At 42.2% G+C, this 23,716-nt stretch overlaps 2 protein-coding genes across 3 annotated transcripts in view; one reads left to right on the top strand and one right to left on the bottom strand.

Moving 5' to 3' along the window:
- Positions 1–23,697, bottom strand: part of LOC113884211 (uncharacterized protein C10orf88-like) — a 52,184-nt gene extending 28,487 nt beyond the window's left edge. Inside the window, exons 1-2 of the mRNA XM_027528524.1 lie at positions 23,618–23,697; positions 4,340–4,430 (exon numbers count right to left, since the gene is read on the bottom strand). Of these exons, the coding sequence (XP_027384325.1) occupies positions 4,340–4,407 (68 nt within the window). The 5' untranslated portion in view covers positions 4,408–4,430; positions 23,618–23,697. The remainder of the gene's footprint in view (positions 1–4,339; positions 4,431–23,617) is intronic.
- On the top strand, positions 3,315–16,658 carry PSTK (phosphoseryl-tRNA kinase). Of its 2 annotated transcripts, none has more exons than XM_027528532.1 (6): positions 3,315–3,654; positions 6,257–6,548; positions 7,004–7,202; positions 9,838–9,913; positions 12,418–12,511; positions 16,382–16,658. In XM_027528532.1, exons 1-6 carry the CDS (start codon positions 3,457–3,459, stop codon positions 16,579–16,581), a joined length of 1,059 nt encoding a protein of 352 aa, XP_027384333.1. In that variant the 5' UTR covers positions 3,315–3,456; the 3' UTR covers positions 16,582–16,658. The 2 variants fall into 2 exon arrangements, with proteins under 2 accessions (XP_027384333.1, XP_027384332.1); XM_027528531.1 differs by having other exon boundaries at positions 3,315–3,672.
- Positions 23,698–23,716: the final 19 nt, after the last annotated feature.

Raw genomic sequence — 23,716 nt, 5'->3', positions numbered from 1 at the left:
TTGAGTTTTAAGCCAACTATTTCACTCTCCTCTTTCACTTTCATCAAGAGGCTCTTTATTCCTCTTCTTTTTCTGCCATAAGTGTGGTGTCATCTGCATATCTGAGGTTATTGATATTTCTCCTGGCAATCTTGATTCCAGCTTGGGCTTCATCCAGTCCAGCATTTCTCATGATGTACTCTGCATATAAGTTAAATAAGCTGGGTGACAATACACAGCCTTGACTCCTTTCCCGATTTGGAACCAGTCTGTTGTTCCATGTTCAGTTCTAACTGTTGTTTCTTGACCTACATACAGACTTCTCAGGGGGCAGATCAGGTGTCTGGTATTCTCATCTCCTTAAGAACTTTCCACAGTTTGTTGTGATCCACACAGTCAAAGGCTTTGGCATGGTCAGTAAAGCAAAAGTAGATTTTTTTCTGGAACTCTCTTGATTTTTCCATAATCCAGCAGATGTTGGCAATTTGATCTCTGGTTCCTCTACCTTTTCTAAATCCAGCTTGAATGCCTCAAAGTTCTCATGTACTGTTTAAGTTCCTGTACTGTTGAAGCCTGGCTTGGAGAATTTTGAGCATTACTTTGCTAGTGTTTGAGATGACTGCGATTGTGTGGTAGTTTGAGCATTCGTTGGCACTGCCTTTCTTTGGGATTGGAATGAAAACTGACCTTTTCCAGTCCTGTGGCCATTGCTGAGTTTTCCAAATTTGCTGGCATATTGAGTGCAGCACTTTGACAGCATCATATTTCAGATTTGAAGTAGCTCAGCTGGAATTCCATCACCTCCACTAGCTTTGTTAATAGTGATGCTTCCTAAGGCCCACTTGACTTCACATTTCAGGATGTCTGGCTCTAGGTGAGTGATCACACCATCGTGATTATTTGGGTTGTGAAGATCTTTTTTGTAGAGGTCTTACGTGTATTCTTGCTACCTCTTCTTAATATCTTCTGCTTCTGTTAGGTCCATACCATTTCTGTCCTTTATTGTGCCCATCTTTGCATGAAATGTTCCCTTGGTATATCTAATTTTCTTAAAAAGATCTCTAGTCTTTGTCATTCTATTTTTTCCTCTATTTCTTTGCATTGGTCACTGAGGAAGGCTTTCTTATCTCTCCTTGCTATTCTTTGGAACTCTGCATTCAAATGAGTAGATCATTCCTTTTCTCCTTTGCCTTTAGCGTCTCTTCTTTTCACAGCTATTTGTAAAGCCTCCTCAGACAAGCATTTTGCCTTTTTGTCTTTGGTTTTCTTGGGGATGGTCCTGATCACTGCTTTCTGTACAGTGTCACAAACCTATGTCCAGAATTCTTCAGGCACTCTATCAGATCTATTCCCTTGAATCTATTTGTCACTTCCACTGTATAATCATAAGGGATTTGATTTAGGTCATACCTGGTCTAGTGGTTTTCCCTACTTTCTTCAATTTACGTCTGAATTTGGCAATAAGGAGTGCATGATCTGAACCACAGTCAGGTCTACTAGAGTACAGAATAAACGTTAGTTAATCTCAGCAACTACAGGTGAGATTTTGGAGAGGTTATGAACAATGCGTGCTGTCCAGGTCGTGTTTGAGTTAAGGTAAAGTAGTTCAAGGTCTTTTTAAGTGAAAATCTGTTTGTGAATAGAAAGGGGTTCCAGTAGGCTTAGCTCTAGGAATTAGAAAGAAATTAAAGAAAGAAACTTACCCTTTGACTAAAGTTTTTCCACAGACAAAAAGCTGGCTGAGGATATGGTTGGCAAAGACCACGGGGTTCTGATTCCTTTCAGGGAGAGGTGAATAGGTAGAGTACAGAGGATTTTTAGGGCAGTGAAACTATTCTGTATAACACTATAATGGTGGTACATGTCATTATACATTTGCCAAAACTCATGGAATGTATAACATCAAGAATAAACCCAGTGTTAGCTATGGGTGATAATGTGTGCTGTGCTGTGCTTAGTTGCTCAGTCATGTCCAACTCTTTGCAACTCCATGGACTGCAGCCGGTCTGGCTCTGCTGACCATGGAGATTCTCCAGGCAAGAATACTCAAATGGGTTGCCATGCCCTCCTTCAGGGTACCTTCCCAACCCAGGGATAAAACCCAGGCCTCTTGCATTGCAGGTGGATTCTTTACTGTCTGAGCCCCCAGGGAAGCCTAAGAATACTGGAGTGGGTAGCCTATCCCTTTTCCAGGGGATCTTCTCAACCCAGGAATCCAACTGGAGTCTCCTGCATTGCAGGCTGATTCTTTACCAGCTGAGCTACCAGGGAAGCCTGATAATGATGTGTAGGTTCATCAATTAATAACAAATGTACCATCCTGGATGTTGATATTCGAAGAGACTTGGGTAGGGGTGGGCAGAGGTGTATGTAAATTCTCCACTTTCTTTTCAATTTTGCTGTGAACCTAAAACTGCTCTTAAAAAGTAAGCAAGCAAAACTAACCGTGTTTAAACAAGAAAAAAAAAAAAAGTTGCCAAGGAAAAAGAGAGGAAATGAGTGTGAGCGTGGATGAGGGATAAAAAACAATAATAAAGGAGAGGGATCTTGCACTGGGCCTATGACAATGAACTGTCATGAAATGAATGTTTAGTTCAATGGTCACCTTCAACCCAAGAGAAAGAAAATGAGGTTGATGTATGTGCACCTGCTCTGTAATCACAAATATATCAGATACAACACCAGGTTATTAATTATATTTTGCCCCAGTATATACTCATTCTCATTCACTTGTTCACCACATTTTGAACATATCTCCTTATGACGAAGAAGTAACCTCATAAGACAAGCTGAAAGCTAGACTCTGAATGCAATTTTTCTACATCACATTCCCCATAGAGGGAATCTGTTTTATACTTCCTCACATCTTAGCATTTCTTTTTTTAACACTAAAAGCTTTCTCTGCGTGAATGCACTGGACTTGGAAGTGTAAGGAGGAATGTACCTTTCCTGCCTTCATTTCCCGACACTTGCTGCCGGCTGGTGGCGTTACCGCGCAATAACTAATATTTTTCGCCTCTCCTCCTGTCACCTGGAAGGAACAGCGGAGCACAGCTGTCGGACTCAGCTGCAGCTCGATGGTTCTTTTTCTTTTAATTGCCTCGCCGCGCAGCTTAAGGGATTTCATTAATAGCTCCCCAACCAGGGATTTATTCTTGCCCTCCGCAGTGACAGCGTTGACTGGATCCCACGGAATTCTTAAGTCCAACTTTTCTGATCTTTTAGGAAACGCATCCCCGTGAACTTGCCAGCCTAGGGGACTCGACTCACAGTCAGTTCAGCACCACTGCTTCAAGGGTCCAAGGGGACAATCTCGGAGATGACCGAGACGACAAAGGCCTTTTTGATCCGAAGACTCGCCTAGTTCTCTCTCGCGCCCCCAGGAGGCGCAACCCGGTGGTGGGGAACTGCGCATGCGCGGTTTGACGGACATTGCGCCGTCAACACTTCCGGTGGCCTCAGGTCTCCCGCTACAGCATGAAGATGGGGGAGGACGTCAGAGGAGCGCACAGCGAACGGCCTCAGAAGCTAGTCCTCTGCGTTCTCTGCGGCCTGCCCGCGGCAGGAAAGTCAACTTTCGCGCGCGCCCTCAGACACTGGCTACAGCAGGAACTGGGTTGGGCGGTGGGAGTCGTCGCCTACGATGACGTCATGCCGGAAGCGGTCCTTGAGAAGGCAAGCGCAAGCCCATTGGTCAGTACGGAGGGGGCGGGGCGTAGGCCGGAGTTCAGTTAAGCTCAGTTGCTCACTCGGGTCCGACTCTTTGTGAATCCTTGGACGCCAGGTCTCCCTGTCCATCACCAACTCCCAGAGTTTACTCAGGCTCACGTCCATTGAGTTGGTGATGCCATCCAACCATCTCATCCTCTGTCGTCCCCTTCTCCCGTCTTCAGTAGCCAAGGAAAATGTATTATTGGAGGAGACCCTGATGCTGGAAAAGATTGAGGGCAGGAGAAGGGGACGACAGAGGATGAAATGGTTGGATGGCACCACAGGTGTACTGGATAATGCGTGGTGTGGGAGAAGGATCCCTGATGGAGGACAGATGGGGGTTCGAGGAAAGTGAGCTGGTTTGCACAGAATAAGTTGACTGTGAATATGACAGGTACAAACAGCCACCAGTATAGGGTTAGATTCTGAAGTTAGCGTGCAACGTGGAAATCTCCCATTGTCAGATACCCTCCTGAAAATCCTTTGGGAAGGTTGTTCTGAAAAGAGGGACAGACGCTGTCAAAAATTCCAACACAGCCAATTTAACAATCAGCCAGGAAAATCCAGGTTTTATGGGGCTTTAAGTTATGCAGTTTGAGGGAAACCCTTTTAAAGAAGAATACAAAATTACAAGTAACAAGGTACTTACTAGGGTGCCTCCTGTGAAAGTCCAGTCTGTACAAATGAAGAATTCTGCCTCTGAAGCTGGATCTTCATTCGTAATCGGAGTAAACCTGCCACTGCAAGAATGGGAAAAGATGTCAGTTTCTTAGTTGACCACCAGATGAAGTAATAGGCTTGTGTTTGGGTACCAAGCCATACTCAGCTTTAAGCCCTCAGATCACCCTCAGTGTGATGAGATGCATCCCTTTGAGAAGCATGTGAAAACACAGACTTTTGAGGGAACAGTAGATTGATGGCACTCATCTCATGCTAACTCTAGAGAAAATACTCAGTGACATATTCTGAAAATTTTAAGTAGTTTTGTCGTTTGGTGCTGAATGTAGATGAGTTCACATAAATAAAATGCAAATATGATGTGATTTCAGTCTGAGTATATTTGCAAAAATACATTTGGCATGTGAAAAATTTTGGACTTCACCAGCAAAGTTATATATTTCCCCATTCTTGGTTAATTGTGAGGTAAATATGGTATCAGTCTCGTAGTACCAGTGGATTTACTTTGGTAATAGTATTTCACCACTCTGGAGGAAGCTGGAACTTGTCGATAGAGATTGTATTTGCTGTGGTTTTCCCTCTGTTTTCTTACTGTATTTTTTCCACTTTCCCCCTACAAAGGCCCTGGGGCTCATCTTGTTACCATGATTAGGATATCTCACATTTTAGGAAGTGATGTGTTGCTGTTTTCTTTTCAGTGGATTTCACCGTTATATTGGGTTAGCCAAAAAATTCATTTGGGTTTTTCTGTAGGAGGGCACAGAAAAATCCAAACGAACTTTTTGGCCAAACCAATATTAGTTTTGTGTGCTGTAATCTCAGTGATGTTATGGGGTGTGGACAGACAGGAGAGGGATCCTCATCTCCCGTCCTTGTGTTTTCCCTCCAGCCTTGACCTCATAACTGAGTCAGTGCTCTCCAGAGCCCTTGAGCAGCAGCAAGATTACTTGTGTTTCCAAGCTATTTATTCTCTTCCCTTCAATCTGCTTACTCTATCTTTCCCTATCCCATTCCATTTCTATTGTTAGCCTGAGGTCCTTTCATCTGGACTCAGAGACTTTTCAGCTGATCCTCTTTCTGTCTGCACTTTTCTTATTTCAAGGGCACATGGGCATTGCTATATCTTAGCCAGACTGTTTTTATTTTGGCAGGATATTTATTTTGGTTCCTTCTTTCTCCTAGATGGTAACAGCTTTTCATTCTTTCATTTACTCACTTATTCAGTCATTTCATAAACACTTCTGGAGCATCTATTAGGTGTGAAACCCTCTGCTGAAGGCTGGGTATACAGCAGGCTATTGATCTAGCAGGGACATGGAGCTGCTTAAACAGTGTAAACCCTCTTAGAGTGGAGACTCAGTGTATACAGGTGTCGTGGTAGGCAAGGGAGGGTCTGCATGCCTTCTACATGGTTGAGTCTGAAAGGTGTTCACAGAGAGCTAATATCGCTGACTAGTTTTTCAGCAGACGGAATAGCATATGTGAAGACATGAGTATGGGAAAGCAAGCTGTGACTGCTGCTGCTAAGTCATTTCAGTCGTGTCCAACTCTGTGCGACCCCATAGACAGCAGCCCACCAGGCTCCTCTGTCCCTGGGATTCTCCAGGCAAGAACACTGGAGTGGGTTGCCATTTCCTTCTCCAATGCAGGAAAGTGAAAAGTGAAAGTGAAGTCGCTCAGTCGTGCCCGACTTAGCGACCCCATAGACTGCAGCCTTCCAGGCTCCTCCATCCATGGGATTTTCCAGGCAAGAGTACTGTGACTAGTGTTGTGACTAGAGACCTCCAAATGGTTCAGAAATTATCATATGGAGCAGGGGGGGTGTTGAGACATGACCACAGTACTGGCCAAAGCCTAATATAATTTTCAGTTCTCTGGTATTTTGCAGCCATCCCAGTGGAAATTGTTTCGCCAGGAACTGTTGAAGTTCCTTGAACACTTCTTGCTGGCTGTCATTAACGGGTGTCAGATGTCTGCCCCACCCAGCAAGACTGAAGCCATGTGGAAGGATTTTATAACCTGCTTGAAGGATCAAGATCTGATATCTTCTGCAGCTGTTGAGGCCCAGGCTCTCTACCCCTTAACGAAGACTGCTGTGTCTAGACCTCTGCTTTTGATTTTAGATGACAACTTTTATTATCAAAGTATGAGATATGAAGTCTATCAGCTGGCTCGGAAATGTAATTAACACATTTTTTTTTCTCACACACAAAGATATTTATTCATGTATCAAATTTACTAGTGCTGGGACTTCCCTAGTGATCCAGTGATTAAGACTTCACCTTCCAATGCAAAGGGTGAGAGTTTGATCCCTGGTCAGGGAGCTGATATCCCACTTGCCTTGTGGCCAATAAACCAAAACATAAAACAGAAGCCACACTGTCGAAAATTCAGTAAAGACTTTAAAAATGCTCTGCATCAAAAAAACAAAACGAAACACCAACGATCACTGTTTTTGGTGAGAACTTAAGTGGATTAGGAGGTTCATATGGATTTACTTCATTTTCAAAGCTACACGTGCAGTACTGCGAATGGTCTTTGCTTCTGCAGATGGGATAACTTATGTAAATACGTTTAGTTCACATTTTGGAAAAATACTTCCCGAGTAATTTTGTGGTTTTTGAATTGTTTTCAGATTCATTAGGCTTTTGCCAGCTGTTTTTAGATTGTGCTCTTGAGACCTGTCTACAGAGGAATGCCCAGAGACCACGACCACTGCCTGCCGAGACCATCCACCAGATGGGAAACAAAATAGAAAAGCCCAACCCTGAGAAAAATGCTTGGGAACACCACAGCCTCGCAGTTCAGAGTCCAGCATGTGCTTCAGAGGCCAGGTAGCCCCACTCAAAGGTGTCTTTTCACCAGGTGCCTCGCTGAGCCAGGCCCTGGGCTGCATACTTCTGTATCCATTTGATTGCTCTTCACACAAGCCTTGGAGAGAGATTATTTCTTCCCCTTTGTGTAGAAGAGAAAACCCAGTGAGGAAGTTTAGCTTGCCCAGAGTCACTGCGATTGTCAGCTACACCTGAGAGGTGAATCCAGGTTTGTTTGCAAATATGTCCTCTTGTTAAAGTTATACGGTTTCCCAGGGATCAGGGCAGAGAGTTCAGAGTAGGCTACCTCTCTGATACTCTTGTTGAAGTAGTGTAGTCTAGATTGCCCAAGTGTTCTTTCGTCAGTTTTTTTTAAAAACTTTTTATTTATTTTTTTGGCTGTACCACGAGGCTTGTGGGATCTTAGTTCCATGAGCAGGGATCAAATCCACATCCTCTTCACTGGGAGCGCAAAGTCTTAACCACTGGACCACCAGGGAAGTCCCCCCAGTAGTTTTCTTATACAGAGAAAAGGAATGGAACTGAATCCTGGTTGTGCCTTAAATCTCACTCCGTTACACTGCTTGTGTAGGTGTGAGGCTTGTGGCTATGCTGTCTAATGCATTTGATTACTGAAATAGGTCTTGAGAGTTCTAGAGTTCTAGTTTACAACATTTGTGATAGAAATTTCACCGATGATGGAACTGTTCTGTATTTGTCCTCCCAGTATGGTAGCTGCTGCTGCTGCCAAGATACTTCAGCAGCTGCCAGCCACATGCAACTGACCATCAAGCACTAGGCATAAAACCAGTGCAACTTATGACCTGAATTTTATTTATTTGGCTGCCCTGGGTCATCTTTGCTGCATGTGGGCTCTCTGTCTAGTTGCAGAGAGTAGGGCTGCTCTCTAGTCACTGTGCATGGGATTCTCCTTTCGGTGGGTTCTCTTGCTATGGACCACAGGCTCTAGAGCACAGCCTAAGTAGCTGTGGCCACGGGCTCAGCTGCTCTGAGGCATGTGGGATCTTCCCAGATCAGGGATCCAACCCATATGTCCTGTATTGGCAGGTAGATTCATAAACACTGGACCACCAGGGAAACCCCGTGACCTGAATTTTAAATGTGATTTTGATCACTTTAAACTTAACTGGTTACATGTGGCCTGTGGGTGCTGCAGGAACAGCACAATTCTAGAGGTATGTCCCCCACGGTCCCTTAGTTCCCGCCTCACTGGTGTCCATATGCGATCAACAGTTTTTAAAAGGCTAATGTTTTAAACTCTGTACTCTGTATTCTCTTCCAATCATATAAATCTTTTTCTTAAACTCATTCTTCAAAATGTTTACTTCCCAAGATACAGTTTCCATGCATTTTGTAATACTCTAACATTCTAAAAACATTCAAAATTGGATTTAAGTATTGTTCATAGGGTTAATGAAATAAGCTACGGCTGAGATTTCTAATTTTAACTTCCCATAATATCTTGAAACTTTGAGCAGGCGAACACATAAGTGATCGATGGCTTGTGTTTCTGGAATACTGAAAATGTTTTCCTTCAGAAACAAATGGCTGGTTGAGATATTGAGATATCCCATGAGAGCAGCCTAAGGTTGTCATCACTGCTTTGGGGGCGAGTTCTTACTAGAAGTAGGAAGGAGTATGAGCTTTGCCAGTGCCAGGGCCAACCCGGAGCAGAATCTGCAGGTTTGTCTTGAGTCTTAAGAACGTGGTCCAGGGACTTCCCTGATGGTCCAGTGGCTAAGACTCTGTGCTCCCAAAGCAGGGAACCCAGATTCAACTCCTGGTCCAGAAACTAGATCCCACATGCCACAGCTAAAAAGATTCCACATTCCACAGCTAAGACCCTGTGCATCCAAATAAATAAATATATAATTTAAAAAAGAAAAAACCTAAACCAGGGAGGAAAAAACAAAAAAACAAAAAAACCCATGGTCTAAAATAGTCCCAGCATAGCTGTGAAGGGGTTGTCTAAAATCTGGTGGCCTTCTATCGGAAGTTGAAAGATGATATGACAAATATGCCTTTCCCAGGCTTCTGTGAAATACTACAGCTAACTGGTGGTTCAGCACTAAAGAATCCGCCTACAGTGCAGGGGCTGCAGGTTTCATCTCTGGGTCAGGAAGATCCCCTGGAGCAGGAATTAGCAACTGACTCCAGTATTCTTGCCTGGAGAATCCCATGGACAGAGGACCCTGGTGGGTTAGAGTCCATAGAGTCACAAAGAGTTGAACATGACAACTGAGCTCACATACACAGACACACACACACACAAATGAGTAGAAGCCAGGAAATAAAGACTAAGCATGCTTCTCTGGGGAATATAAAGTTGTAGGTGCCTAAAGTTCAGCACTTAATGAGAGAAAAGAGAGAATGTCTTTTCAAAGCTTATTAATAGGGGTCTTGGGAAATTAGTATTTTTTACAGGAGGGATTTTGGGGGGCTTCTTGAAATTCTACATTTGAATTTTGCAAGTAGAAGGTAGCTTCCAAATCACTTTGCTTTTCCCCTTCTGTTTAGGATTTTAGATATACCACTTTTACTCCTCTAGAATTCAGCTTAGTGCTCAAAAACACAAGTTCTTTTAAAAAACAGGTGTTTGATATAAGAATTTATTTAATCCTACCTCCTCTTACAGGCTGAAGCTGACTGATTTATTGATTACTGCTTTGGAAAACCCAATAAAACACGTGGAGGAGAACTTGGAACAAAAAGTAAGTCTTCCAGTTGAGATTTAGCATAAATGAGAAGGAACTTTCTCTCAGAAGAAGGATCTTCTGTAGGAAGAGCCTTTGGAGCTGAGTGTGAAGAATGTGTAACGTGTGGAAGATGATCTCTGTCCCTGCCCCAGCGTCTCACCAGCATCCAGCCCGATACCTGGGTGCAGTGGTGCTCTGGAGGCGGCCTGCGCTGCCTGCTCAAAGGCAGCTGTTACATTTTCAGAAATGGTGGAGCCTGCTGATGTTACATTGGTAGCATGAAGTGGGCATGGATGGGAATATTTATACCATTGTTATTGTCGTTCACTCACTCAGTCGTGTCTGACTCTTTGCGACCCCAGGGACTGCAGCACGCCAGGCTGCCCTGTCCTTCATCATCTCCCAGAGCTTGCCCAAACTCGTCCTTTTGAGTCAGTGATGCCATTCAGTCATCTCATCCTCTGTCGTCCCCTTCTCCTCCTGCCTTCAGTCTTTCCCAGCATCAGGGTCTTTTCCAATGAGTCACCTCCTCGAATCAGGTGACCCAAAGTATTGGAGCTTCAGCTTCAGTCCTTCCAATGAATATTCAGGGCTGATTTCCTTTAGGATTGACTAATTTGATCTCCTTGCAGTCCAAAGGACTCTCAAGCGTCTTCTCCAGCACCGTAGCTCAAAACCATCAATCCTTCAGTCCTTAGCCTTCTTTATGGTCCAACTCTCTTATCTATACACGACTACTGGAAAAACCATAGCTTTGACTAGATGAACCTTTGATGGAAAAGTAATGTCTATGTTTTTTAATATGCCATCTAGGTTTGTCATAGCTTTTCTCCCAAGGAGCAAGCATCTTTTAATTTCATGGCTGCAGTCACCATCTGCCAGTGATTTTGGAGCCCAAGAAAATAGTCTGTCACTGTTTCCATTGTTTCCCCATCTATTTGCCATGAAGTAATTGGGACCAGATGGCATGGTCTTAGTGTTTTGAATTGAGTTCTAAGCCAGCTTTTTCACTCTCTTCTCTCACCTTCATCAAGAGGCTCTTTAGTTCCTCTTCACTTTTTCCCATAAGGGTGGTGTCATCTGCATATCTGAGGTTATTGATATTTCTCCCTGCAATCTTGATTCCAGCTAGTACTTCATCTAGCCCAGCATTTCACTTGATGTACTCTGCATATAAGTTAAATAAGCAGGGTGACAAGATAGAGCCTTGATGTACTCCTTTCCCAATTTGGAACCAGTCTGTTGTTCCATGTCCAGTTCTAACTATTGCTTCTTGACCTGCATACAGATTTCTCAGGAGGCAGGTCAGGTGGTCTGGTATTCCCATCTCCTGAAGAATTTTCCACAGTTTGTTGTTATCGACACAGTCAAAGGCTTTATCATAGTCAATAAAGCAGGAGTAGATGTTTTTCTGGAATTCTCTTACTTTTTCTATGATCCAGTGGATGTTGGCAGTTTAATCCCAGGTTCCTCTGCCTTTTCTAAATCCATCTTGAACATCTGGGAGTTCTTAGTTTACATGCTGTAGAAGCCTAGCTTGGAGAATTTTTAGCTTTACTTTGCCAGCATGTGAAATGAGTGCAATTGTGTGGTAGTTTGAACATTCTTTGGCAGTGCCCTTTTTGGGGATTCGAATGAAAACTGACCTTTTTCAGGTCACAGCAGTCCTGTGACCACTGCTGAGTTTCCCAAATTTGCTGGCATATTGAGTGCAGCATTTCACCAGCATCATCTTTTAAGATTTGAAATAGGTCATCTGGAATTCCGTCACCCCCACTAGCTTTGCTTGTTGATGCTTCCTAAGGCCCACTTGACTCCTCACTCCAGGATGTCTGGCTTTAGGTGAGTGATCACACCATCGTGGTGATCTGAGTCATTAAGATCTTTTTTGTATAGTTCTTCTGTCTGTTCTTGCCACCTCTTAATATCTTCTGCTTTTGTTAGGTCCATACCTTTCCTGTCCTTTCTTGTTCCCATCTTTGCATGGTATGTTCCCTTGGTATCTCTAATTTTCTTGAATAGAGAATCTTTCCCATTCTAAATAGACAAACACTATAGATGCGTTTGTTTCTGTCTTCGAGAGCCTATTCTTAGACATTAACCAGCATACTGCCTACATGGAACCCAATTCACAACTTGATGTATTTCATTTAGACCCTCTCCTAGAGAAGAAAGGGGCTTCCCTGGTGGCTCAGATGTAAAGAATCTGCCTGCAATGCAGGAGACCTGGATTTGATCCCTGGGTTGGAAGATGCCCCTGGAGAAGGGAATGGCTACCCACTCCAGTATTCTTGGCTGGGAAATCCCATGGACAGAGGAGCCAGGCGAGCCACAGTCCATGGGGTGACAAAGAGTCGAACACGACTGAGCAAATAACACTTTCAGTAGAGAAGGATACCTGGAAGAGAAAAGCCACTTTTACTTTTCTTTCAGTGTCTTCACCTATGTATCACCTACACTTTGCTCATTTCTTTTGTACAACTAGGTAACTGTCCCAATAACAATGTCTTATTATCTAGGAAACAGACAGACTTATCGGTTCAACTAACATTCTTCATCAAGCTGATCAGACCCTCCGAAGAATTGTCTCTCAGACAATGAAGGAAGCCAAAGGTATGCTGAGTAGTTAAGACTCTATTCATTGAGACTATGCTCTACTACTACTCTTGTTCCCTGGACACGAGTACTTTACGTACTTTCATTTGTGACGTTTACATCATGTTTTCAGTTTAAATGTGCAACTCGATTGTGTTATACTTCTACCCCTGGAATCAGGCTTTCATCCATCCAGTAGGTTTTTATTGAGTGGCTACTCTGTACTAGGCTTTATTCTAGATATTGGAACGTTTGGAGGGAACAGAATGTCATAGTGAGGAGACACACACACAAAAGAAATATATGAATATATGCCAGCGCTCTGAAGAAAAAGAAAGTAGGGTAAGACAGTGTAGTGATGGGAGGATTTATTTTTAAAAGAGCAATCATGAAGACTTCTCAGAGGAAATGACATTTAAGCAAAGATGCGAATGAAAGGAAATAGCAAGCCATACTGATGCCCAGAGGATCTTTCCAAGTAGTGCCAAAAGCTACTTTATCTGTACCAGGTACAGCTGGTATATTCTAGAACACAGAAGAAGCCATTGAGTCTAGAGTGAAGTAAGGGATGGGGAGAGGTAGTCAGGCCCAGCTGGAAAATCGGCATGGCATCTGAACAAGCTCAGTGCACTGTCAGCCTGAACTTAGATGAAATGTGTGGTAATTACAGTTCTGGAAAATTATTCCTTTAGGTTTTGAATATCGAACTCTTTACTTTTACTTTTTGTAAATCACCCTTGATTTACAAAAAATAACAGCAGCTTAACATTTCTTGAACTCCTTTTATATGCCAAGAGCCTTATATATTATTTCTAGTCTTCAGAATCCTATCAAGGAAGTGTAGTTTTACAGATGGGGAAACGGAGGGTCTGAGAGGATACGTATATCTGCTCAAGGCTACACTGAACAGTGGCTATATACTTGGGCAACTTGGGGCTCAGAGATAAGTCTGATTCTAGTCTATGCTTTCTGTTATGCTCCCGCACATCCCCAACATTTATTATTAATCCCTTTAGAAAAACTTAGGACATTGGAAAAAGAAACAGTATACTAACCATATTATGTTTTTCAAACTTCTTTTTTTAACCCTGATCCATAACTCGATTTTAATACTGTAACCTAGTGTGTGTAGCCCCTTACGTGAACACACTCCTGCATAGAAACAAGTTTCACAAAATGCTCCCATGATTAATGAGCTCTACTGTAGTCTATTTGATTGCATCTTAGAAAAACACTGGTTGCAACATGCAACCCGGGTATGGGTTATAATACAAAGTTTGGAAAACAGCTGGAACAAAAATGGTCTCACGTGAGAAAGAAAACAAAAATAGTTGTAGTAGAAGTTTTCAGCCGTTTGCCTTTGTCTGTAAAATGAATTAGGACCATGACATCACTTCATGGCAGATAGAAGGGGAAAATGTGGAAGCAGTGACGGATTTTATTTTCTTGGGCTCCAAAATCACTGAAGATGGTGACTGCAGCCATGAAATTAAGACACTCCTTGGAAGGAAAGCTATGACAAATTTAGACAATGTATTAAAAAGCAGAGACATCACTTTGCTGACAAAGGTCCATATAGTCAAAACTATAGTTTTTCCAGTAGTCATGTATGGATATGATACTGCTGCTACTGCTAAGTCACTTCAGTCATGTCCGACTCTGTGCTACCCCATAGACAGCAGCCCACCAGGCTCCCCCGTCCTTGGGACTCTCCAGGCAAGAACACTGGAGTGGGTTGCCATTTCCTTCTCCAATGCATGAAAGTGAAAAGTGAAAGTGAAGTCGCTCAGTTGTGTCCGACCCTCAGCGACCCCACGGACTGCAGCCTTTCAGGCTCCTCTGTCCATGGGATTTTCCAGGATAGATATGATAGTTGGACCATAAAGAAGGCTGAGTGCCAAAGAACTGATGCTTTTGAACTGTGGTGTTGGAGAAGACTCTTGAGAGTCCCTTGGACTGCAAGGAGATCAAAGCAGTCCATCCTAAAGGAAATCAGTCCTGACTATCCATTGGGAGGACTGATGCTGAAACTCCAATCCTTTGGCCACATGATGCAAAGAACTAACTCCTTGAAAAGACCCTGATGCTTGGAAAGATTGAAGGCAGGAGAAGGGGGCAGCAGAAGATGAGATGGTTGGATGGCATCACGGACTCAATGGACATGAGTTTGAGCAAGCTCCAGGAGATAGTGAAGGACAAGGAAGCCCAGCATGCTATGATTCATGGGGTGGCAAAGAATTGGACATGACTTAGTGACTAAACAACAACATAAAATCAAGGGGGACTGGGGTTATACCCAAATTACTCTCAATTCTCTTCCAATCCATTAAAATGGGTTTTTCCCCCCCTCTTGGTGAAGGAGATGGCACTAGCTTCTAGAACTCTGCTTAAATAAAATTAAATAATTTGGTTCTCTTTCCATCAAGAAGTAAAAGGACAATCCACAAAATGGGAGAAAATATTTGCAAATCACATCTCATAAAGGACTTATACCCAAAATATATAAAGGACTCTCACAACTCAATAATAAAGACAAATAACCCTATTTTTTAAATGGGCAAAAAATCTGAGTAGAAATTTCTTTAGGGAAAATATACAAATGGCCAGTAACTGCATGGAAACACACCTGGCATTATTAGTTACCAGGGAAATACAGATCAAAACCACAGTGAGATACCACTGCACACTCACTAGGCCAGCTAGAATCTAAAAGTCCAGGTTTCAGTGAGGATATGGCGAACTCAGAATCCATGGACACCACTGGTGGCAGTGTAAAATGGTGCAGCTGCTTTGGAAAACAGCCTAGCAGCTCCTCAGAAGATTAAATGTAGTTACCATTGGACCTAGAAATGAAAACATATTCATATAAAAATCTGTACACAAGTGCTTGCTGCTGCTGCTGCTGCTGCTAAGTCGCTTCAGTCGTGTCTGACTCTGTGCGACCCCATAGACGGCAGCCCACCAGGCTTCCCCATCCCAGGGATTCTCCAGGCAAGAACACAAGTGCTTATAGCATCATTATTACTAACAGCCAAAAGGTAGAAGTAACCCAAACGTCCATCAGCTGACAAACATATGGATATGTCCATCTATCCATAAAATGGATTATTCAACCATAAAAAGCAAGAAAATACTACAACATGGATGAACCTTGAAAACAGTATGTAAAGTGCTAGAAGCCAGTCACAAAAGTCACATAGTGTGCGTCCAGTCATGTGAAATGTCCAGAATGGGGAAATCTGGAAACACGAGGTGGAATACTGGTTGCTTAGGGATTGAGGGCAGAGAGAGGGGCGATGGGGCAGGAGGGTGATGTTAGCTATCACAGATGATAAAAATGTTTTTTAAGATTGACTGTGATCATTGCTGCTTATATCTGTGAATATAATAAAACTACTGAATTGTAGTTTAAATGGTAAGCTGTAATGTTAATTTTACCTCCATAAAGCTGTTCAACAAAAAAAATCAGTTCTCAGTCACACCACCCACATGGTTAGTGGCTGCTGTACTGAAGGGCAGACGCAGAACATTTCCATCATTGTAGGAAACTATACTGGACAACTATTCTAGGCATATGAGCTTCAAACCCAACTGTCATTTTCTAGCTCTGCTCTTTGGCCTTCCTACCTGTTAATCCAATAAGATTGTAAGTCGACTTATTTTGTCAACAAAAAGCCTTTTCTGCTCACACGTTTCGTAGCAAGTTGTTTAAATGATTTGCTTGTATTGCATTAAGGTGACCTTTGTCTACATGTATATTATACCAGCTCAATTATTATTTGTAGAAGAATCTGAATGGTTTGTCTGAAGTAATCAAATTAATTTCCTAGTGTCATCAGTCCAGCTAAATTTAATCTACCCAAATAATTTTGAGTATCTTTATTTTAGATGAACAGATGTTTCCGTACAACTTGAAGCTTTTGGCAGAAGAACTTAACAAGCTCAAAGCAGAGTTTTTGGAAGACCTAAGACAAGGAAACAAAAAATACCTGTGCTTTCAACAAACCATTGACTTAGCAGATGTTATTTCTTTTTTCCATTATGAGAAAGATAACATTGTAAGGAAGTATTTTTCAAAGCAGCATTAAAACTTCTGAATCTCCAATCAAATATCTAATTTGGTTATGATTTTTCAAACTAATTAAAACAGTTATGTATTACTGGATGTGTTCTAGTCTAATAATGTGAATTGCCTAATGCAGAGTTCCAAAGAATAGCAAAGAGAGATAAGAAAGCCTTCCTCAGCAATCAATGCAAAAAAATAGGGCAAAACAACAGAATGGGAAGGACTAGAGATCTCTTCAAGAAAATTAGAGATACCAAGGGGACATTTCATGCAAAGATGGGCACAATAAAGGACAGAAATGGTATGGACATAACAGAAGCAGAAGATATTAAGAAAAGGTGGCAAGAATACACAAAAGTACTGTACAAAAAAGATCTTCATGACCCAGATAATCACGATGGTGTGATCACTCACCTAGAGCCAGACATCCTGGAATGTGATGTCAAGGGGGCCTTAGGAAGCATCACTACGAACAAAGCTAGTGGAGGTGATGGAATTCCAGTTGAGCTATTTCAAATCCTGAAAGATGACGCTGTGAAAGTGCTGCACTCAATATGCCAGCAAATTTGGAAAACTCAGCAGTGGCCACAGGACTGGAAAAGGTCAGTTTTCATTCCAATCCCAAAGAAAGGCAATGCCAAAGAATGCTCAAACTACTGCACAATTGCACTCATCTCACATGCTAGTAAAATAGTGCTTAAAATTCTCCAAGCCAGGTTTCAGCAATACGTGAGCTGTGAACTTCCAGATGTTCAAGCTCGTTTTAGAAAAGGCAGAGAAACCAGAGATCAAATTGCCAACATCCGCTGGATCATGGAAAAAGCAGGAGTTCCAGAAAAACATCTATTTCTGCTTTATTAACTATGCCAAAGCCTTTGACTGTGTGGATCACAATAAACTGTGGAAAATTCTGAAAGAGATGGGCATACCAGACCACCTGACCTGCCTCTTGACCTGTATGCAGGTCAGGAAGCAACAGTTAGAACTGGACATGGAACAGACTGGTTCCAAATAGGAAAAGGAGCGTCAAGGCTGTATATTGTCACCCTGCTTTTTTAACTTCTATACAGAGTACATCATGAGAAATGCTGGGCTGGAGGAAGCACAAGCTGGAATCAAGTTTGCTGGGAGAAATATCAATAACCTCAGATATGCAGATGACACCATGCTTATGGTAGAAAGTGAAGAACTAAAGAGCCTCTTGATGAAAGTGAAAGAGGAGAGTGAAAAAGTTGGCTTAAAGCTCAACAGTCAGAAAACTAAGATCATGGCATCCAGTCCCATCACTTCATGGCAAATAGATGGGGAAACAGTGGAAACAGTGTCAGACTTTATTTTGGGGGGGCTCCAAAATCACTGCAGATGGTGACTGCAGCCATGAAATTAAAAGATGCTTACTCCTTGGAAGGAAAGTTATGACCAACCTAGACAGCATATTAAAAAGCAGAGACATTACTTTGTCAACAAAGGTCCGTCTAGTCAAGGCTATTGTTTTTCCAGTGGTCATGTATGGATGTGAGAGTTGGACTATGAAGAAAGCTGAGTGCCGAAGAATTGATGCTTTTGAATTGTGGTGTTGGAGAAGACTCTTCAGAGTCCCTTCGATTGCAAGGAGATCCAACCAGTCCATCCTAAAGATCAGTCCTGGGTGTTCATTGGAAGGACTGATGTTGAAGCTGAAGCTCCAATACTTTGGTCACCTGATGTGAAGAGCTGACTCATTTGAAAAGACCCTAATGCTGGGAAAGATTGAGGGCAGGAGGAGAAGGGGACGACAGAGGATGAGATGGTTGGATGGCATCACCGACTCGATGGACATGGGTTTAGGTGGACTCCGGGAGTTGGTGATGGACAGGGAGGCCTGGCGTGCTGCGCTTCATGGGGTTGCAAAGAGTCGGACACGATTGAGCGACTGAACTGAACTGAACTGAAAGACCTGTTAAAAAAAAAAATTAGTCCATTCTTTGGACAAATTCTTAGAAAGGTACAATCTCCCTAGACTGAACCAGGAAGAAATAGAAAATATGAGCAGACCAATCACAAGCACTGAAATTCAAACCATGATTAAAAACCTCCCAGCAGACAAAAGTCGAGGACCTGATGGCTTCACAGGCAAATTTTATCAAGAGAAGAGTTAACAACTATCCTTCTGAAACTGTTCCAAAAAGTCACAGAGGAAGGAAAACTTCCCAACCCATTTTAAGAGACCACCATAACCCTGATATCAAAACCAGACAAAGATACCACAAAAAGTAAAAATTACAGGCCAATATCACTGATGAACACAGATGCAAAAATCGTCAGCTAAATACTCGCAATCCATATCCAACAATACATTAAAAAGTTCATATACCATGATCAAGTGGTGAATCCCTGGGACTTATCCCAGGGAGGCAAAGATTCTTCAGCATCTGCAAATCAATCATTGTGATACATCATACCAACAAATTGAAGAATAAAAACCATATGGGCATCATTCCTTCCAAAGAACACCCAGGACTGATCTCCTTTAGAATGGACTGGTTGGATCTCCTTGCAGTCCAAGGGACTCTCAAGAGTCTTCTCCAGCACCACAGTTCAAAAGCATCAATTCTTCGACACTCAGCTTTCTTCACAGTCCAACTCTCACATCCATACATGACCACGGGAAAAACCATAGCCTTGACTAGACGGACCTTTGTTGACAAAGTAATGTCTCTGCTTTTTAATATGCTGTCTAGGTTGGTCATAACTTTCCTTCCAAGGGGTAAGTGTCTTTTAATTTCATGGCTGCAGTCACTATCTGCAGTGATTTTGGAGCCCCCCAAAAATAAAGTCTGACACTGTTTCCCCATCTATTTCCCATGAAGTGATGGAACCAGATGCCATGATCTTAGTTTTCCGAATGTTGAGCTTTAAGCCAACTTTTTCACTCTCCTCTTTCACTTTCATCAAGAAGCTTTTTAGTTCCTCTTCACTTTCTGCCATAAGGGTGGTGTCATCTGCATATCTGAGGTTATTGATATTTCTCCTGGCAATCTTGATCCCAGCTTGTGCTTCTTCCAGCCCAGCATTTCTCATGATGTACTCTTCATAGAAGTTAAATAAGCAGGGTGACAATATACAGCCTTGATGTACTCCTTTTCCTATTTGGAACCAGTCCGTTATTCCATGTCCAGTTCTAACTGTTGCTTCCTGACCTGCATATAGGTTTCTCAAAAGGCAGGTCAGGTGGTTCTGTACATAGAAGATCCTAAAGATGCTACCAGAAAACTACTAGAGCTCATCAATGAATTTGGTAAAGTTGCATGTTACAAAATTAATAGAAGAAATCTGTTGCATTTCTACACACTAACAACGAAAGATCAGAAGGAGAAATTCAAGAAGCAATTTCATTTACCATTGCATCAAAAAGAATAACATACCTAGGAATAAACCTACCTAAGGAGACTGGTGGCGCAGATGGTAAAGCATCTGCCTACAATGCAAGAGACGTGGGTTTGATACCTGGGTCAGGAAAATCCCCTGGAGAAGGAAATGGCAACCCACTCTAGTACTCTTGCCTGGAAAATCCCATGGAGAGAGGAGCATGGTAGGCTACACAGTCCATGGGGTTGCAAAGAGTCGGACACAACTGAGCAACTTCACTTCACTTCACTAAGGAGACAAAAGACCTTTAGTCTGAAAACTATAAGATGCTGATGAAAGAAATCAAAGAGGACATAAACAAATGGAAAGATATACCATGTTTGTGGATTAGAAGAATCAATATTGTCAAAATAACTATACTACTTACAGCAATCTACAGATTCAATGCAATCCCTGTCAAATTACCAATGGCATTTTTCACAGAACTAGAACAGAAAATCTCAAAATTTGTATGGAGACACAAAAGACCCTGAACAGCCAAAGCAATCTTGGAGGGGGAGAAAAAGAAAACAGAGTTGGTGGAATTAGGCTCCCTGATGTCAGACTATACTACAAAGCTCGTCATCAAAACAGTATGGTACTGGCAGGAAAACAGAAATATAGATCACTGGAACAGGATAGAAAACTCAGAAATAAGCCCAACGCAACTATAGTCAATCTATGACAAAAGAGGCAGGACTACACAGTGTTGGAAAAGACAGCCTCTTCAACAAATGGTGCTGGGAAAACTGGACTACCACATTTAAAAAAAATGAAATTAGATCATTCCTTAACTCCATATACAAAAATAAGCTCAAAATGGATTAAAGACCCAAATATGAGACTGGACACTATAAAACTCTTAAGAGGAAAACATAGGCAGAACACTCTCTGACATAAATCACAGCAACATCATTTTTGATCCATCTCCCAGAATAATGGAAATAAAAGCAAAAATAAACGAATGAGACCTACTTAAAACTCAAAAACTTTTGCAAAGGAAATAAAATGAAAAGACAACCCACAGACTGGGAGAAAATACTTGCAAATTTTGTGACTGATATGGGGTGAAGTCTCCAAAACTTAGAAACAGCTTGACACTTAATAGCATCAAAACAAACAACCTACTCAAAAAATAGGCAGACAACCTGAATAGACATTTATCCAAAGAGGACAGATGTCCAACATTACATGAAAAAATGTTCAACATTGCTAGTTATTAGAGAAATGCAAATCAAAACTACAATGAGATACCACCTCACAGCAGCCAGAGTGGCTGTCATCAAAAACTCCACAAACAAGAAATGCTGGAGAGGGTGTGGAGAGAATTTAAATTGGTGAGAATATAAATTCTCACTGTTGGTGACGATGTAAATTGGTACAGCCACTATGGAAAACAATATGGAGGTTCCTTCAGTTCGGTTCAGTCGCTCAGTTGCGTCTGACTCTTTGTGACCCCATGAATCGCAGCACGCCAGGCCTCCCTGTCTATCACCAACTCCCGGAGTTTCAAACTTATGTCCATCGAGTCAGTGAGGCCATCCAGCAATCTCATCCTCTGTCATCCCCTTCTCTTCCTGCCCCCAATCCATCCCAGCATCAGTCTTTTCCAATGAGTCAACTCTTCACATGAGGTGGCCAAAGTATTGGACTTTCAGCTTCAGCATCAGTCCTTCCAATGAACACCCAGGACTGATCTCCCGTAGAATGGACTGGTTGGATCTCCTTGCAGTCCAGGGACTCTCAAGAGTCTTCTCCAATACCACAGTTCAAAAGCATCAATTCTTCGGCACTCAGCTTTCTTCACAGATATGTGAAGAAACTCTTACATCCATACATGACCACTGGAAAAACCATAGCCTTGACTAGACGGACCTTTGTTGGCAAAGCAATGTGTCTGCTTTTTAATATGCTATTTAGGTTGGTCATAACTTTCCTTCCAAGGAGTAAGCGTCTTTAATTTCATGGCTGCAATCACCATCTGCAGTGATTTTAGAGCCCCCCAAAATAAATTCTGTTTCCACTGTTTCCCCATCTATTTGCCATGAAGTAATGGGACCAGATGCCATGATCTTAGTTTTCTGAATGTTGAGCTTTAAGTCAATTTTTCCACTCTCCTCTTTCACTTTCATCAAGAGGCTTTTTAGTTCCTCTTCACTTTCTGCCATAAGGGTGGTGTCATCTGCATATCTGAGGTTATTGACAGTTCTCCCGGCAATCTTGATTCCAGCTTGTGTTTCTTCCAGCCCAGTCTGACAAAGAGTCATGCTGTTAAATGCTTCCTGACAATGTCACATCTGACAAGTGACTGATTGAAGGAGTTTCTATTATGACAAATGAACTGATTTTATTTCCTGCTCTTACTTCATTCAATATGACATTCTAGGTGATGTTGCTGCAAATGGCCTTATTTCATTCTTAATGGCTGAGTAACATTCGAGTTGGACTATAAAGAAAGCTGAGCGCCAAAGAATTCGTGGGGTCGCAGAGTCGGACACGACTGAGTGACTGAACTGAACTGAACATTCCATTGTATATATGTACAAACAGTCAGACTCGACTGAGCCTGAACTGAACTGAATGTTCACTGCAGCACTGTTTATAATAGCCAAGACATGGAAGGAATCTAAATGTCCATGAACAGAGGAATGGACAAAGATATGGTGCATATATACAATGGAATGTTCAGTTCAGTTCAGTCACTCAGTCGTGTCCGACTCTGCGACCCCACGAATTCTTTGGCGCTCAGCTTTCTTTATAGTCCAACTCGAATGTTACTCAGCCATTAAGAATGAAATAAGGCCATTTGCAGCAACATCACCTAAAATGTCATATTGAGTGAAGTAAGAGAAGGAAAAAAATCAGTTCATTTGTCATAATAGAAACTCCTTCAATCAGTCACTTGTCAGATGTGACATTGTCAGGAAGCATTTAACAACATTTGTGTGCTGTTTTGGATCTGTCAGGAAATTTTCTGTTCCTTATTAATTCGTGAATATTCAGGAATTAAGAGGAGAGGCAAGCTCCTCTCCTTGGGGCTTAGGAATCCAGGCATTTCCTTCATTATTTTTTCTATACGGTGACAAGCACCCTCTTCCTTCTTATGAACCATATGGTAAAAGTGATTATTTACAACCTTATCTCTTTCATATGCATGACCTCATGGTTCCTTGATAACTTGTAAGTTTTGATTTTATCTCTGCTGAAAATAGCTATCTTGTAAGACAGTATAAATACCTACACAATGTTGAATAAGACACCTTTGCGCCATCAGAGCTTTGGTCCCCGTGTCTTGCTTTCTCTCTCTCTCTCCCCCTCTCTCTTTCAGGCTGATCCCCTGGAGCACACAGGCTCTCTGAGTTCACTTTCCTGCCCGGGCTTCTAAGACCCTCTCGAGAAGGTGCTCTGCGCCTTCACCCCATCGAGAGGGCGCCATGTCAGGGGCTTTACTGGCTTTCTGCGTAAACCAAGGAATATCAGCCTCACTCTCCTTCACTTTCTTATCAGTTGTCTCCAGACCACCAGGTTCCGGTCCATTAAAGGACCCCAACATGACACGAATAATTGAGCAGCAGAGGAAGCCTTCCTCATTCCTGTGCCACAACACTTTAAGGGGGTTACACCTTAAATAAAGAGAAATTAGGAAGGAGACAAAACGCTAATTACGTTACCATTTTTGTTGTTGGTAACTCATGTGACAGATCTTCTCATGGGTAAGGCTTTCTACAAATCCAAACCAATGTAGCCATAAAACCTTTTCTGTAAAAAAA

The sequence above is a fragment of the Bos indicus x Bos taurus genome, chromosome 26, assembly GCF_003369695.1.
Source record: "Bos indicus x Bos taurus breed Angus x Brahman F1 hybrid chromosome 26, Bos_hybrid_MaternalHap_v2.0, whole genome shotgun sequence".
Classification (NCBI taxonomy): domain Eukaryota; kingdom Metazoa; phylum Chordata; class Mammalia; order Artiodactyla; family Bovidae; genus Bos; species Bos indicus x Bos taurus.
This window is presented reverse-complemented; position numbering and strand designations above follow the sequence as displayed.

Excerpts from the sequence above, each read along its gene's own strand:
- PSTK (XM_027528531.1), top strand. The coding sequence starts at position 3,457 with ATGAAGATGGGGGAGGACGTCAGAGGAGCGCACAGCGAACGGCCTCAG. Across the intron at positions 7,203-9,837 it reads GCATGTGCTTCAGAGGCCAG|GCTGAAGCTGACTGATTTAT; the intron begins GTAGCCCCACTC and ends CTCCTCTTACAG. Across the intron at positions 9,914-12,417 it reads AGGAGAACTTGGAACAAAAA|GAAACAGACAGACTTATCGG; the intron begins GTAAGTCTTCCA and ends CTTATTATCTAG.